Source organism: Schistocerca nitens, chromosome 3 (genome assembly GCF_023898315.1).
Source record: "Schistocerca nitens isolate TAMUIC-IGC-003100 chromosome 3, iqSchNite1.1, whole genome shotgun sequence".
NCBI classification, from domain to species: domain Eukaryota; kingdom Metazoa; phylum Arthropoda; class Insecta; order Orthoptera; family Acrididae; genus Schistocerca; species Schistocerca nitens.
Genome location: NC_064616.1, coordinates 466,675,881 through 466,691,893, shown reverse-complemented (window position 1 = coordinate 466,691,893; position 16,013 = coordinate 466,675,881). Strand labels below are relative to the sequence as shown.

Here is a 16,013-nt window from a genome sequence, read left to right as displayed (position 1 = left end):
GATAAAAGTGCTGTGGTAGTGGATTTCATGGGCATGCTGCCACACTCTCTTCCTTTTCCTATGTTCTATCTTACCCCTTACAGTCCACACACCCATGTTATCGTGCGCCACATGCAACATTCCCTGCTCGCACCAGAATGAAGTCACTGGTACTGCAAGCCTATTCAGGATACCAAAAGTTTCTCCTTCCTAGCTGTAAGCCACTCTTCTCTCCAGCTTTACTTCCTTGTCTCCATTTCCTTTCATCTCTCACCCACTCCACTGGATAGAACCCCTCACCCCAGTGAAGCAGCAATTCTGGTACAATTTAGCTGGCTGGGACTATGTAGCCATGCAGAGGTGTGTGTGTGTGTGTGTGTGTGTGTGAGAGAGAGAGAGAGAGAGAGAGAGAGAGAGATAACTTTGGAGGAGGGCATTGTACAAAAGTTTATCAACATTTTTAGTCATATTTATGTGCCTTCAACAACTTGATGTCTCAACTAAATGATAAGTTCCATCGCTTATTTCTTAAAGAACTACATAGTATCACAGCAAAGTTGATTACTTACACAAAATATCTGATGTGCTGGTAGAAGATTCAGCACTGGCAGATGAAGGCATATTGACTAACATGGCATCTTTAAAAATGTTAGTACTGTTGGGAGAAGGCCTTCCTTGACTGCCATGCATCAAGACTCCAGTATTTGCTGGCAATAAAGATGGGTCTGTATGGTTTACAATGAATGATGCATTCAGTAGGTTCAAACCATCAGGTGTTTCTGCAGGGTAAACATAGGTTTTTTCTTCAAGTGTTTTTCCAGATTCCTCTTTTTCACTGTCAGTCTACAAAATTAAGAAACAAATATAACTCACAATATTGTTTACATCATGACCACTGCTTGTGTAACACACTGCCCATCAATAGAACCCAAGAACTGAATGGATTTTTTCCTCATATAAGTTCCATTAACATACATTAAAAATATTGGCATAAAAGAAATTAGTGGATAAAAGCAGACAAATAGCAAGAGATACTGAAGAAATGAAATGTATAAAAAATGTGTAAGAAAAATGTAAAGGTTCAACAGACATTTGATGCTGATACACAGTTGTTGTTGCTGTTGCTGCTGCTTTAGAGGGTTAAGCTGCTCGATCAGTATTGCACTTACACCAAATAAATTAAGAGGAGTGTGGTTCAAATCAATTAACACAACAAGCTCTAAAAACTGAACAGGAATAACCAAAAAACATAATGAATAGAATTTAAAACACAACACTGATCAAAAATGCCACACAAAGACCAATAACACTTAACACAGATAAACACTATGACAAATGACACAATAAAAACTATTACAAAATAGTGACATAAAAAAATTTAAAAATGGTCTATTTTACTGGGCGACAATTGCTACCAAGGAATAAAACTGTTTAATAATTTGCTTACAGTGGTTAGAAAGATTATTAAGTCAAACTTATGTAAAAAGACAGTTAAAAAAAGTACCTATTGAAAAATACTTTCTATACAGTGGAGGATTACTTAGCTAACACAGAGTAGTGGTTTGGTTATAAAAAGAAATTTTAGTAAAGAATTAGAAAACAACTCTCTCATTTCTCAACACTCAGTCATTATAACAGTCCCATCTCTTCCCAATGAAACCTTACACCAAAGCTCTTTGATGGATAACACTAACATCTTATCCTCTTTCTGAACTCAAACTCTCACTCATTACACAGGGATGGTGACTCAGTTTTGAAGGCATGCAAACAGGATGTTGCCAGACATCATTGTTATGGTCCTGATGTCCGTGGTGCCCTAAGGATAGCAATTATTTTAGACATATTTTGTTAACACAATCACTGTATACACTAATAAAAGCTAGGTGTCAATTTAAACCCTCATAAAATTAATTAAAAAAAAATCTGAGGTATAGGTCTTCCCACATCTCATCAATTCTAAAATTAGCCTAGGACTCTTTATTAGCCAAGGGGACTCCATAATCCATCCTTGGGGTTTGAACCTTAATTTCATTGAGCTGTAAGATGTCTAGGCTCTCCCTCACACACATCCTAAATTACCTCCTTGCTTGCCTGTCAGCACTGTTACCATTTTGGAGGTGGAGAATCTGTGAATTGAGTTTGGATATGAGAAAATCCCTTCACTTTTGTACTTTAGACACAGTTTTGTAGTGCACATAGGTTTGTGCATGTTGTGTGGATCAGTATCACAGTACAAAAGTGTTAGATTACAATTTTAAACGTTATGGATTGATCAAAAGTTGGTCTTACGAATTTTTCTTGCAGTTCCCTTCATTTTCAAATTTGGCAATGCTCCGGGAAGGCAAAAAATGCTAAGCACTCCCACAGTTTTGATTACATATTACACTGTAGGGCTCCCTAATAACTAATGTGAATATTTTATGTGCAAATTTTGCAGTCTCATCGTGCCCACAGGTATGAGTGTTTGGTTATCTCTGTGGTTGTGTGTGTGAATGTGAATGTGTGCTTTCATAATAGAAACAGCAAGAGCTCAAAAGCTACTGTTTCTGTATGCCACACATCATCCTGCTGTATGTAAGACGCTGCCTTTCCTTTATTTTACGTATTACTGTTTTTGTGCGCAGTTGCATTAATATTAGCATATGCTACTGTCATGATATGCTGATTAGGTAATTACTAGAACTGACAGCGCAAGATCATTCTCTCTTCTTGTACCTTATTCTTGAATTGTTTTTCCTCTTTTCATTTCTATTTTGGGGTTACACGGCAAATAACTTGCATGAATACTGCAAGTAAACTCGTTGTATTGTGGCAATATGCATCATTGTCTGAGTAAGGAAAGAACACATACAAAATGTTGCAGGGAAGGTGAACCAAAGACTACATTTTACTGGCAGAAAACTTAGAAGATCCAACAGATCTACTAAAGAGGCTACCTACACTACGCTTGTCCATCCTCTTTTGGAGTACCATTGTGCAGTGTGGGGTCCTTACCAGGTAGGATCAACAGATTACATCAAGGAAGATCAAAGAAGGGCAGCATGTTTAATATTAGTGAGAAATAGGGGAGGGAGTGTCATGGACCTGATACAGGATTTTGGATGGCCATCATTAAAACAAAGGTGTTTCCTGCTGTGGGGGGATCTTCTCACAAAATTTAAATCACCAACTTTCTCGTCCAAATGCGAAAATATTTTCTCAATGCCGACCTACACTGGGAGAAATGATCATCATTTACTTCGGTAAAGAGCTGGCAGTTGACTGCGTAAATGTAGGAAGACAGGCCGAGTGTGTGTGTGTGTGTGTGTGTGTGTGTGTGTGTGTGTGTGTGTGTGTGTGTGTGTGTGTGCGCGCGCGCGCGCGCGCGCATGCGTGTTTGTGTGCAGGTTTTTCTTACAGCTAAAAAAAGAAGTGCTGTCCAAAAGCTAGCCAAGCTCCATACCTTTTGTTTATGTTCCTATTGATGATGCAGTGCTTCTGCCTTTTGGTGAGTGGTCTCCTTTATTCCTAAATAATTTGCAATTTTCAACAAGAACTTTCTGTATGTTATTAAGACTCTTGATGTTTGACTAAGAGACAAGAGCAGTAGTAAATTTGCCTGACAAATGCTAAGTATGGTTGGATGTACTTTAAAAACTCTGTAGGACCATTTCATCTGACAAATAATTGCTAAATGAACAGATGTTGGTTCAAAAGGAAATTGTACAATCATAGTGCTGCGAAGAAGTGATGCATTTCTGGTTGGTTTATACTCTGTAAAATAAATAGGCATTTTAGTGTGTGTTTTCTTCTGTCCTCCAAGTTGCATCCCATTGTCTGATTTGGAGCAGGAGGACAGATTTATAGTACCCAAAAAAGTGGGCCACCAAGAAAACATGAAAAATCATCATGAGAATTTCACACAATGGAAGGGCTTCAAGAGAAATCTCACTGAAAATAAAGGACTGACTGACATAGAACTTCAGAAACAGATCAAAGACGCAAAGGAAAAATAGTGCTATCTACTAAAAAAGAGCTGTCCACTGCATAAAATAACTTGCAATGGAAAAGTTTGGCTTTGCGCAGACATGGAGAGCAGATTTGCGCAGACAATGACATCTCCAATGGAGGAAACATTGTTGGTCTATTGAAGCTTGCAAATTTCAGTCCTGTCATTAAAGAATACCTCATCCACACAGAAAATTAAAAAGGTACCACACCTTCACTGTCCTCATTTATACACAATGAGCTCCTCATTTGTGAGTATACTCAGCTAGACATGGAAATCCAAATACTATGAGCTTTTGTTCGACTACTAATAAGGTGCATTGTGAGTGGATGACAAATTATGAGATGTGGACACAGATTTTGAAATTAAGCCAATACATCTTTCTGAGTTTTTTCTTGGTTTCATTGAAATATGCCAGGTCACCATAAGCCTCATGAATGACATATTTGGTTAACTGGTAAAGGAGGGAATGGATATTTAAGATTGTAGTTCACAACGCTACAACTATGCTGCAGTGATAGCTTGCCAAAAGAGCAAAGTTAGTCAGTGGATCAAGCACAAAAATAATCTAGCTCTCTTTGTGAAGTGTGATAACCAATTTCTGCATCTAGTGATCATGCATCCGGTCAACCAATATATGATGATGACATGACTCCCTGGAAACATTCAAGAGCTTTATCTTTTCTTTTATTAATCAATACTGCTCTGGAAGGCACTTTAAAAGGCTGTGTCTATAGTCTTAAAGCCTGAATCTGAAATGAGGAGGGAGTGTGAAATGATAAGTTGTGGTTCCCATCAATCAACAGCTTCCAAACATAGATAAAATTTCTCCAGGACATGACAAAAGTTAAGCATTAGACCAGCAAGACAAGACTCCTGTATGAGGAGTCTCAGTTCATTGATTTCGGGTTTCCTGCCACCAGGCAATTTCTGAATATGAAAGGGTAACATTTTCTCAACACTTCCTCCATATCTCTTTGAAATAAAACACATTCCGTGATTTTACTTGTGTTCCATTACTACTTGCCAGTCTTATTTTTGTTGGTGTGGGCTCATGAGGACTAAAATCAGAAGTTGTCTTGCTGGGTTGGATGTGGGTGCTCAATATTGCTTCATCCAGTCCACTGTGAGGGTTTTTACGAGGTCATGTTGAAAAATAGTGTCTCCAACTTTTTTATGTGAAAAAGCTTAAAAGTTTTTAAATAAAACAAATATTAGTAACATTCTACATCTTTATTCTTCACGTCTACATATTTGCAACCTTCTGCCACAAGAGGGCTCTGAATTGTAACATGGAAGTGTGTTTTCAAACTTAAAGAACATCTTGGAGGACTCCACTTTGACATTGCTGAAGTAGTGCAAGCAGAGATGAGGTTGTGCCTCTGACAACAAAGTCAAACATTTTACAGAGACAGTATCGACAAACTTGTCTCTTGTTAGGAGAACTGTGTTCATTGCCAGGGAGAATATGTTGAGAAATAAATATGTAGGCATGAGATAGACGATGTAGATTGTTAATAACATTTGTTGTATTTTAAAAGCTTTACGAGTTTTCACATGAAAAATTCGGAGGCATTACTTTTCAGGACGCCTTCGTATTACCACCAACAGACTCCAAGTGTCATAATCAGGTAAGAAAATAGGGTCTACCCAGAGAAGGCCTTGCTTGTCAGAAGTTCAAATTGGTATATCTAGCTGTCTGCCTTCTGTTTCCATCAGAAGTTCTTGGTACATTAAGATGCAAAGATATTCAGAAATTTTTGTGTTTATTTGTGGTTTAGAGGGATTAGTAGCACAGAGAACAGGAAAAGTCTCTATAATTTATAGCTTGCAAATACCAGGTACAAATTCATAAAAGTGAATTTTGTGTAAAACTCACTTTTTGTATGGGTAAGCAGATTTTGTTTTATAAGAGTGAAACTGTAATAAAGGAATTAAAAAGTTTGAAGATCATGATTGAATTTACAGCAAGAGGAATTTTATTAGTTTCGACATGAGAAACAGAAAGAAATAATTAACAGTGGAATACATATTTTTATATGTAATAAGAAAAAAAAAATTGGTTCTGGTCAATTACACAGGGTGCAGCATCATAAATTCCTGATTTCAAAAAGCAATAAAACCCATTGTATGAATCAGAATTTTTATATTTAAATAATGTAGGTACATATCTAAAGTTTTGTTTCACACAGTTTAGAAAATCGTATCAGGTAGGTGATGCCCTCCATTGCCTATACGCTGAATAAGCCAATTTCTGACGTTTCTCATGATCCTTACCAGCACAGCAGCATGTTGTTGGCAGTTTCTGTCTGCATGTTGGCCTTCAGGTCTTGGAGTGTCCTTGGATGGTTGACATAAACACAAGATTTCAAAAAGAAAGAAAGAGAGAGAGAGAGAGAGAGAGAGAGAGAGAGAGAGAGAGAGAGAGACCGTTGGGGGCCAAATCAGGGGAGCAGGATGACCACTCCAAATCGTCTCTTACTGAGATAAGATGCTCCGATCTCTGTTCCCTCAAAACAACCATTGATGCCCTTGAAGTGTGAGCTGCTGCCCCATCCTGTTGGGACCAAATGTCCCCTAAGTCCAATTCATCAAGCCGTGGAAAAAAATTCCTCCTGCATTTTCACATAACAGTCTCAATTTACTATCACTGTCACTGTGACCCCAGTTTCTTCAAAAAACCAGAGAGCAGCAATCACCAGAAATCAGCTTATTCAGTCTATGGGCTATGAGGGTGGCCGCTGCCTAATATGAATTTCAAAACTGTTTAAAACAAAACTTTAGATATGTGTCCACATTAATAATCAATAATAAAAAAATATGATTCATAAAATGGATTTTATTTGGTTTTGAAATCAGGAAGTTAGCATTAAACTCATGGTTACTCATAAGTAATTGTCATTTCCATACAAGGAAGAAAAACAACATTTTGGTTAACTGTTTCTTCAAACAACTGCTACACACTTGTTCTTCATTCTTCCACAAATAGGTCAAGTTGTCTTCATCACCAAATCGCTGACAGAGGTGAAAAAAGCAATAAGTAACAGGAAAAAATATAGGTCAAACTGTGAGTTAAACCCTACCATTTAGACCTTTGGACTAACAGCCTGGGATTTGCCCACTTAGTCACTGAGCCCCACTGTTTTGTGGTAACTAAAGATAATTTATTGCCCCAATTACAAACCCAATAGTATTCTCAGAGGAAATGCTTCTCTACATGGCATGTAAAATACACCACAATACACAGTCTGTTCACTCTTTTTTTGTCAATGCGCACTTCCTCCATTTCCTTATATCTCCATCTGACAGTACAGGAATTGCCTGTTTGGAGCATACTCGTTGGTAAACAGGCAACTGACTTTCTTCCACAGAGTTGTAAAATATCTTTGACAACAGAGTACTGTGTGCAGCGTGTACAGTAAAACCCTCCTAAGCAGACAGGCAGAAGAAATTGTAAACACCACAAAAATGGGAAAAGTTAAATGATGACTTAACTATTGTTAGGACTTTTGCACACACCTGACAATAAAAAAAAAGTTTAAAAGTTTGTAGCTTTTCTTAGTATTCTTTTTAAAACCACTTGCCACTATGGAATAGTATGTGTAACAGACTGCATGTCAATATCAGAACTGATTTCCATGTTTAGACACATGCACCACACTATTTCATATTAAAGGCATTGCTTGATGCATCCTTCACTAATGTATTCAAGGAATGGACAGAGAGTCAACTAGATACATTATTTAAGAAAGCGATTTTAAATTTTGCAGAATTGATAACATTTCTTTGGCAAAAATGTATTAAAAAAACAAAAGGCAAGTGTAAGCAGTTATCATGCCAAAGCACAATATATCTGTTTGTACTGACATGCTGTGTGTCATTCAGTTCAATTTATCCTGTTTGATCTACAATACACAATATCAGTGGGAACAAGCAATAAATAATATACATTAATTAGACTTTGCCTCAATGATTCTTATGAGAAACATCTGTAGAAACTAAGGAAGTTTACAGTTTAACATCTGACTGATGGCATTAGAGACGGAGCACTAACTCAGTTGGATAATGAAAGTCGAAGGAATTGGGTGTGGTCTTGTTACAAGAACTGACGTGTGGTCAGTAAACTATGAAAATCAGTATCTGCATCACAAGTCAGGGACTAAATTCCTGTTCTTCCAGAACAGAAGTCCAGTGTTTGTACTGAACTAACACTGAAATGGAATTTTATGGTTTGTGTGTGTGTCATATCACACCAAAAGGAAACCACACATTCACGTATTTCATACAGCAATTCATTGTACAGGTTATAAGCTCGAAGAAAGTTAGTTCGAATGAAATGAGATAATTTTTAGGGGCATTACTACTCATAAGCTTATTATGCACATTTCCAATATACTGGGTGGTTATAATTAAAACTTTCCCTATTTAACACATTATAACACGGAAACTAATAACCATACATGTACCAAACTTGGTAGCATTAATATCACGGACATGGGGAAGAGAAATAATGCAGAATCAATTCAACTGAAACACTTTTAATGTGCTGCTGTGGTACATCATACCATTACATACTGGTACCATTACTGCTACAAAAGGGGCTCATATGGTGCCCATCAGTGTCCAGAAGAGTCTGAAAGCGCAGGGTTGCCCTCTGCACAGCAGAACAAAGCATGTCCATAGGTATGCTGGCTACCTCTCTTGATTTTTAGGTCAGCATATGTGTGAATGTTCCCCTGATAAACCCTGTCCTTCAGGCAGCCCCACAACTAGAAATCACACAGAGTCAGATCAGGCGATCATGCCGCGCAAGCATTTGCAAACGATTGGCTGATAATTCTATTATTACCAAATGTGTTTAGGAGAAGCAGGTGAACTTCACAAGCAATGTCCAGTGGAGGCCCATCTTGCACGAAAACTGTTAAGTTCAATGTGTCTCTCTCCTATAGGGTGGGTATTACATGCTGGTGAAACGTATCACAGTAACACTGGACAGTCACACTGCCCATCTTTGGTCCTTGAGTGCCAACCTGTTCAAAAAAGAATGAACGTAGCTGTGAAGCCACACCATATGGTGACACATTCACCATGCAGAGGAGCTTCATGCACAGTGACTGGAGGTGAAGATCACCACACTCGGCAATCCTGTGTGTTCACCTTACCCGACAGAGAAAAATGAGCTTTGTCTGTCCATAGGATGGTTCAGGGACAGCCCTCGTCAACTTCAATCCTTGCAAGAAAGTGGAGAGTGAAGTCAACGAATTGTTGTGCATCCTGTGGTGCAAGCTGCTGTACGATATTGATCTTGTATCCATACCATTTGAGAATGGTTCAAAGCACCTTCCATACAGTGGACTATGGGATGTTCAACTGTCAAGACACAGCATGCGCACTGCCTGATGATTGGGAATTGCGTGCAGTGCTGTCTTCCATAGCAACAGTGATTTTATAAACTACCTGTGGTGCAACCAGCCATTGGCATCTTCCTGGAGTGATGCCCAGTTCTCCAGTTGATTTGAACTTCATCATCATGCTCTGCACAGCAGGTGGAGACAGAGGACCCTTCCATAGTCCTTTCAGCTGATGACGGTCTCGAAGTGCAGCTGCAGCATTACTGTTGTTTTGATAATACAGCTTCACCAATAATACCCTGCTACTTTTGTCCAAACTCATGTTGTCATGTCAACAAGTGCACTGCGCTTAGTCAGGTGTGTGATACTATGAATCATGATGACTGATCACAGTACCTGGTGGCCATAGTTGGAGCTGGACAGTGGTACTGTGACACATGGAAATCATGCACTCTTTACTCTAGACATTAACGCTACCAAGTTTGGTACTCATCTAGTAATCAGTTTCTGTGCTATAACCTGTTAAATAGGGAAAGTTTAATTATAGCCACCCGGTAGTACCTAATTTCTGTTATCAACAGTTGTTACAGAATAAAATCAATTTCAAACACTCTTACTCAAAAACGAGCTAATCAAGAGAGAAAATTGTTCTATTACACCTTCAGTGTGTTAGCTTCATTAATCTAAAGTTAATTGCTCTAGTGAAATCCACAGACATACACTAGTGCCCAAAAGTGATATGTAACTGGGAAAAGTGGGAAGCGAAAATCTGAACAATCACTGTAAATAGCCATCAAGATTTCCCCACGACTGGAAATGTGCTACATGTACAGGAAAATGTATTTGTAGCGTTCAATACTAATCAAAAACAGTGCATTCAGGCCTACAATGTCTCAGTTTTGTACGCACTTTTGTGTGTTGACTGGCCCTCTTCACTTCACTTAAAATTTCTGCTAAAAATTCATAATAGGCCAGAAAATGTTCAAATCAAAGTTGAATGAGCCATTTTGCAGATTCTTGGTATGGGTAGGCATCATGCAGGATGGGTATATAGAGCTTCATATCATTGTTGTTGGGTTGGGTTGGGGTGGGTCGCTTGGGGGAGGAGACCAAACAGCGAGGTCATCGGTCTCATCAGATTAGAGAAGGACAGAGAAGGAAGTCGGCCGTGCTCTTTCAAATGAACCACCCCGGCACTTGCCTGGAGTGATTTAGGGAAATCACGGAAAACCTTAATCAGGATGGTCGGACGCGGGATTGAACCATCGTCCTCTCGAATGCGAGACCAGGGTACTAACCACTGCGCCACCTTGCTCAGTTTGTTGGGCGGAGGTACAGTGTTAATGTCCAGAAGTACAGAGATGAAACACTGTTACCATCTTTTTAGGTTTCTAGAGGTGCAGCTTTTCCATTCTCATAGACTTCCCAGTAAAGTTGCATTTGGGTTCTACAGAACACGCCTGAGATGTACTGGAGATAAATTGTAGGCTGTCAGATGTGATTAAGGACTCTTCCAGTATTCTGACCATATCTATGAGGCATGAAGCCAACTGACAATAAAGCTCACAGAGAGAATGCCTTGTTGCTGCCAAGCAGGATTAGCAGCTAGGCTAGCCATATCCCCTATTTCTTTGCGGAAGAGATTTTCTTGTTTAGCAGTTTTTCTTTATGGAAATAGAAACATCAAAAAAAGTTTTGCATCACTCCGGTTCCCAGAACTCCTGAAGATAGACATTGACTGTTGATATTGTATCACAGACACAGTCCCTTTGACTGTTCCGAGATGTCACTAAACCCGCCCAAAGATGTAAATAACCAAGCACCAGCAGCGTCTATTAGATGGAGGGGGTCCTACAGACAACCAGTTCCAGCCATTCTACCAGGAAGGAGGAACACGACTCGTGTTGTTTGTAGTTCAACCATGCCTAGACACTCAATACTGCGGTTTAATTTTGTCCATATTATTACTTTGTGCCACGAAGGGCTGTCAACAAGGGAAGTGTTCAGGCGTCTCGGAGTGAACCAAAGTGATCTTGTTCGGACATGGAGGAGATACACAGAGAACTTGCGGATAGTATGCCACGATGAATACAGGCATGCATCATTGCAAGAGGACGTGCTACTGTGTATTCGAGGTACCAGTGTGTACAGCAATCTGGACCACCACCTCTGAAGATCTCGCTGTATGGTGGTACAGCATGCAATGTGTGGTTTTGATGAGCAATAAAAAGGGTGGAAATGATGTTTATGTTGATTTCTATTTCAATTTTCTGTATAGGTTCTGGAACTCTCAGAACCGAGGTGATGCAAAACTTTTTTTTTTTATGTTTGCATGTATCTTATTTAATTGCAAACTTTGGGCAGTGACATACACTATATAATCAATAGTACTTGGACAACTAATAGTGGACATTAATATGGGGTGTGTCCACCATTTCCCTTTCTGATGGCTTGGACTCTGGGGATACTTTCAATGGAATGTTTGAATGTCTGTGGAGGAATGGCAGCCCATTCTTCCTCACAAGCTGAAACCAGACAAGTTAGCAATGTTGGGCACTGGGGCCTAGAGTGAAACTGATACTCTCACTCGTTTCAAATGGCTTCCATTAAAATCTGGTCGGTTCTCTGAGCTGGCCAGTCCATTTCCAATCCATTTCAGGAATTTTATTTCCACAAACCATTGACTCACAGATGCTGATTTATGCCTGGGTGCATTGTTATGCTGATATAATCATTGCTTCCGAACTGATCCTCTAATAAAAGCAGTACACAAAGCAGTAAAACATGTTCATGTTTCTTTTAAGCACAATAAGGGGATCACACTATAACTATGAAAAACATCCTAGCACTGTGAAACACCATCTCCTCTGTACTTCATTGCTCACACTACACGTGATGCCAAGTAACATTCTTCACGCATTCACCAAACCCAAACCCTTCCATCAGAGAGAGACAGGGTATAACCCAATTCATTATTCCAAACCACTTGTTTCCAGGCATCGACACTCCAGTGGTGTTGCTCTTTACACCACGTAAAGTGTCACTTAGCATTGATTACAGAAATGTATGGCTTATGTGAAGCTACTAGACCACTGTACCCCATTCTTTGTAGCTCTCTAAGCACATTCATTGTGCTAGCTGGACTGCTGACAGCACTTTGGAACTCATCTTTGATGTCTTCTGCTTATTTCATGCAACCACCAGAAACTGACCATATTTACTATTACAAATCCATGCTTAATGTTGCAGTGTCTATCACCTTATGCCTTCAAAAATGAAATCACATATCTCACTTTCACAGGCCTCAACAATTGCAATTTTCTTGTTAATTGGCACAAGTTTTTCGGAACATCACATAAATAGATTTGCCACATGAACTACACACACACACACACACACACACACACACACACACACACACACAAATATCTGTACATCATACTGAGCACAGAAAATGATTGTTCCGCTACCACTGACACATTATACAAGGCATATGTGCAAATTTTCTTTATTTTACAAATGAACCTCATAAAACGTGGCAGATTGAGAAATGGAGTGAGAAGAGCAAAAATGGTATGAAATGGGAACATAAAAATAAAAATATCCTTTCCTACTTGTGTTAGCTCAACAAGACCTGACTTATTACAAGAATATATGTTTTGTGTTTTTACACAAACACATTTCATCACAATTGTGGTGTTGTCAGCAGGTATTTGTTAATACGTTCTGAGAACTTACATGTAATGTAAAATCAGGTCTTACCCCAACTGTGGCAAAACAAATTTGGGTAAAAACAATCTCTTTCTTTATTTTTGCAGTTGGAAGTGGAGTTTGTACTCATTTTCTGCAAGCACTGGAATAAAGCTAAAAATTCTCAATCATGTGTTATGCAGTTTATTAACTGCTTGTAACTTCAGCTAAAGCATGCATGATGGTTCATAGTAACTACAAAAGTGTATCTCCAATTACTAGTTTTTTGCATATTATAAAAGCAGTAAACAATTGATAGCAAAAGTGCTTTTCTAAAAAGCTATACAGGCATGCTCTCTCAAGACATTAGAAAGTTTCTGGAACATTAGGTAACTGGCTTTAATACCTTACGAAACTTATTGTCATTATCTTGTTTAGACTCCACTCTTTTATATTATATCAAGTACAGTGTTTGCAATGGATACATCTCCTGTGTATTCTGGTCTTTTCATCACTACAACAAAAAACTTCATTTTCATTTTTCTGACACTTCTTCCAACAGAAGAAATCCAAAGTCCATAATTTCAATGCTTACTTTGACATGCCATTCACTTTTGCAACATCTTCTTTTCTAATAAGTACAACCTATTGTTAATATTATCAAGTATTATCACTCTCGAGGATTGGGTACATAGAGAGCAAGCGAGATGGTGCAATGGTAAGACACTGGACTCCCGTTCAGAAGGGCTGCAATTCAAACACCCATCTGGCCATCCACACATGAGTACTTCGTTCTTTCTCTAAATTGCTTAATGCAGAAACCAAAATTGGTGGTTCATGAAGCCCATGGTCGATTTTGTTGCGTTTGTGTTCCATCTCTCATGACTTCAGTGTCAACAATATTTTAAGCCCTAAGCTTGCTTGCTTCCTTCCAGTGGTACACAGAGTGCCCCAAAAATAGCCATGCATGGGGAACAACCTTGATGTGGGAAATCTACACCAAGACTCCAATATGGCATTCTTGGAATCCAAAAATGAATGTTAAGTGTAAGTAAAAATATAATTCTCATTTTCTTATTTCAAGACAAGCTGCAACACTGGGTTAACTTTTGAGGAACATATAGAGACCATTTTCTCAACTGACACAGACAACACCAAAACTATGAAAAGTTGTTCAATACAAAACATTCCCCTTGGATGGAAGCAGGCATAACTCTTCAGTTACCAAGTAGATATAAACTTCTAGAAGTCTGGAGTGTCAATGATCATCTGCATATGGTGGCACATTTTACCATCAAGAACAGAGAGGTATCTACAAGATGTTTCAGAATGACATTTTAAAGATTTTGAAACAGATTCCTTACACCAAAACAAGAAAAAAAAGTCCAGTAAACACAGACTCTAAAATGCATACTGTAAGAGCTACAGGCATCTGTTCAACCTCAATATTGTGAAATACAGCTCTTCTACTGCAAGTTCTTTGCTCTCTACATTTTGGGAGGAGGTAGTACGGACCAAAACAAGCAAAAAATGTCCAGTAAATATTGGCAGTAAAATGCATACCTTAAGAGTTAGGAGTGTTCATTCAACTTCGCTACAGTGAAACACATCTCTTCTACTGAACAAAAGCTCATAGCTATTAAGGTATAAATTTTAGAGCCCATGTTTAGTGGACTTTTTTCTTGTTTTGTTCCATACTATCTCCTTCCAAAATATGGAAGGTAAAGAGCTTGCAGTAGAAGAGATGTCTTTCACAGTAACGAGAAGTGCTTGTAGCTCTTAAGGTATGTATTTTAGAACCCATATTTACTTGATTTTTTTATGTCAACCAATCATTCCTGACATATTCCTGAATTCTGAGCATTCCTCCTGGGGCACACTGTATACAACAAATAATTGAGATCAATGCGTGAGAGTACTACTTTGAAATGAAAAGATTCGCAGAGGAGAGGAAATCATGGTGGGCTGCATCTAACCGGTTGGCAGACTGATGACACTTCGCACCCCCTACCTGAAAAAAAAAAGTCCATGAAGGTTCAGCCACCGCCCACAACTCACGACAGTTTGTCACAACTGAGTTCGAGATATACACACATTGCTCAAAGGGGTCCCACATATTTTCATCAGAATTGAAATCGAGCGACCTCTGGTGCTAAAAAAGCACTCTCATTTCTGTGGAGTGTCCTTCAGACTGTTTTTAGCCAAATTCTGGAGGATGTGTAGGTGAATTTTCTTATGGATGGTGAAAATAGCATCTGCGATCATGTAAAGATAGTAAACCTTTCTGTAGTGCACAAAGCTTCCTTTTTAGTGACTACCACTGGAGTTTGCTGAGCATCTACATAATGCACTAGTGCTGACTAAACAGTCTTGTGACAACAAGTGCTACTGTTTGTCTGATCTTGTCTCTTTCTTCTATTAATGCAACCTGTTAAAAGTCCCAGTGTTGTGATGGGTTGTCACAAATGAACTGTGTTCTGAACAGGAGATAAATGTCATGATTACTGTATGTGTAAAACACAAGAATTGCAATATATTTACAGTCAGAGGAACACTTATCTTTTGTTATACAACTTCTTTTTTGGTGTGACTGTGGATCAGACCATAGGTACAGTTACCGACATTGATAGAACCAGTCCTACACTTGTGATGAGATAGGTTGTTGATGGTAATACAAGTCGAAACACTATTCAATCCAAAAATTCTTTGTCATAGCACTGTCCAAGGATAAAGTTTACAAATACATGCAAGGACTTGCAGACTGACTTGAAGAGTCAAATTGGTTGTCTCTAGCTCTGTTGTCGCTTGACACAGTATTTTTCTTGATGTTTGCTGTGGACTAGGTGTTGACTGGAATGTAGCCAGACACAGAACTGACCTCATATACGTGTGTCTATCTATTTCATGACAGAGCGTTGACAGTGGTGTGGAGAACACCTGTGGGAGTATCTTGCTACTTCTGTCTCATTAGTGCAGTCAGCACCTTGCAGTAGACATACTGTGGA

At 38.8% G+C, this 16,013-nt stretch overlaps 1 protein-coding gene across 1 annotated transcript in view; it reads right to left on the bottom strand.

Moving 5' to 3' along the window:
- Positions 1-16,013, bottom strand: part of LOC126248392 (DNA polymerase zeta catalytic subunit) — a 227,444-nt gene that overhangs the window by 159,404 nt on the left and 52,027 nt on the right. The window contains exon 8 of the mRNA XM_049949342.1: positions 549-822. Coding sequence (XP_049805299.1) covers positions 549-822 — 274 coding nt within the window. The remainder of the gene's footprint in view (positions 1-548; positions 823-16,013) is intronic.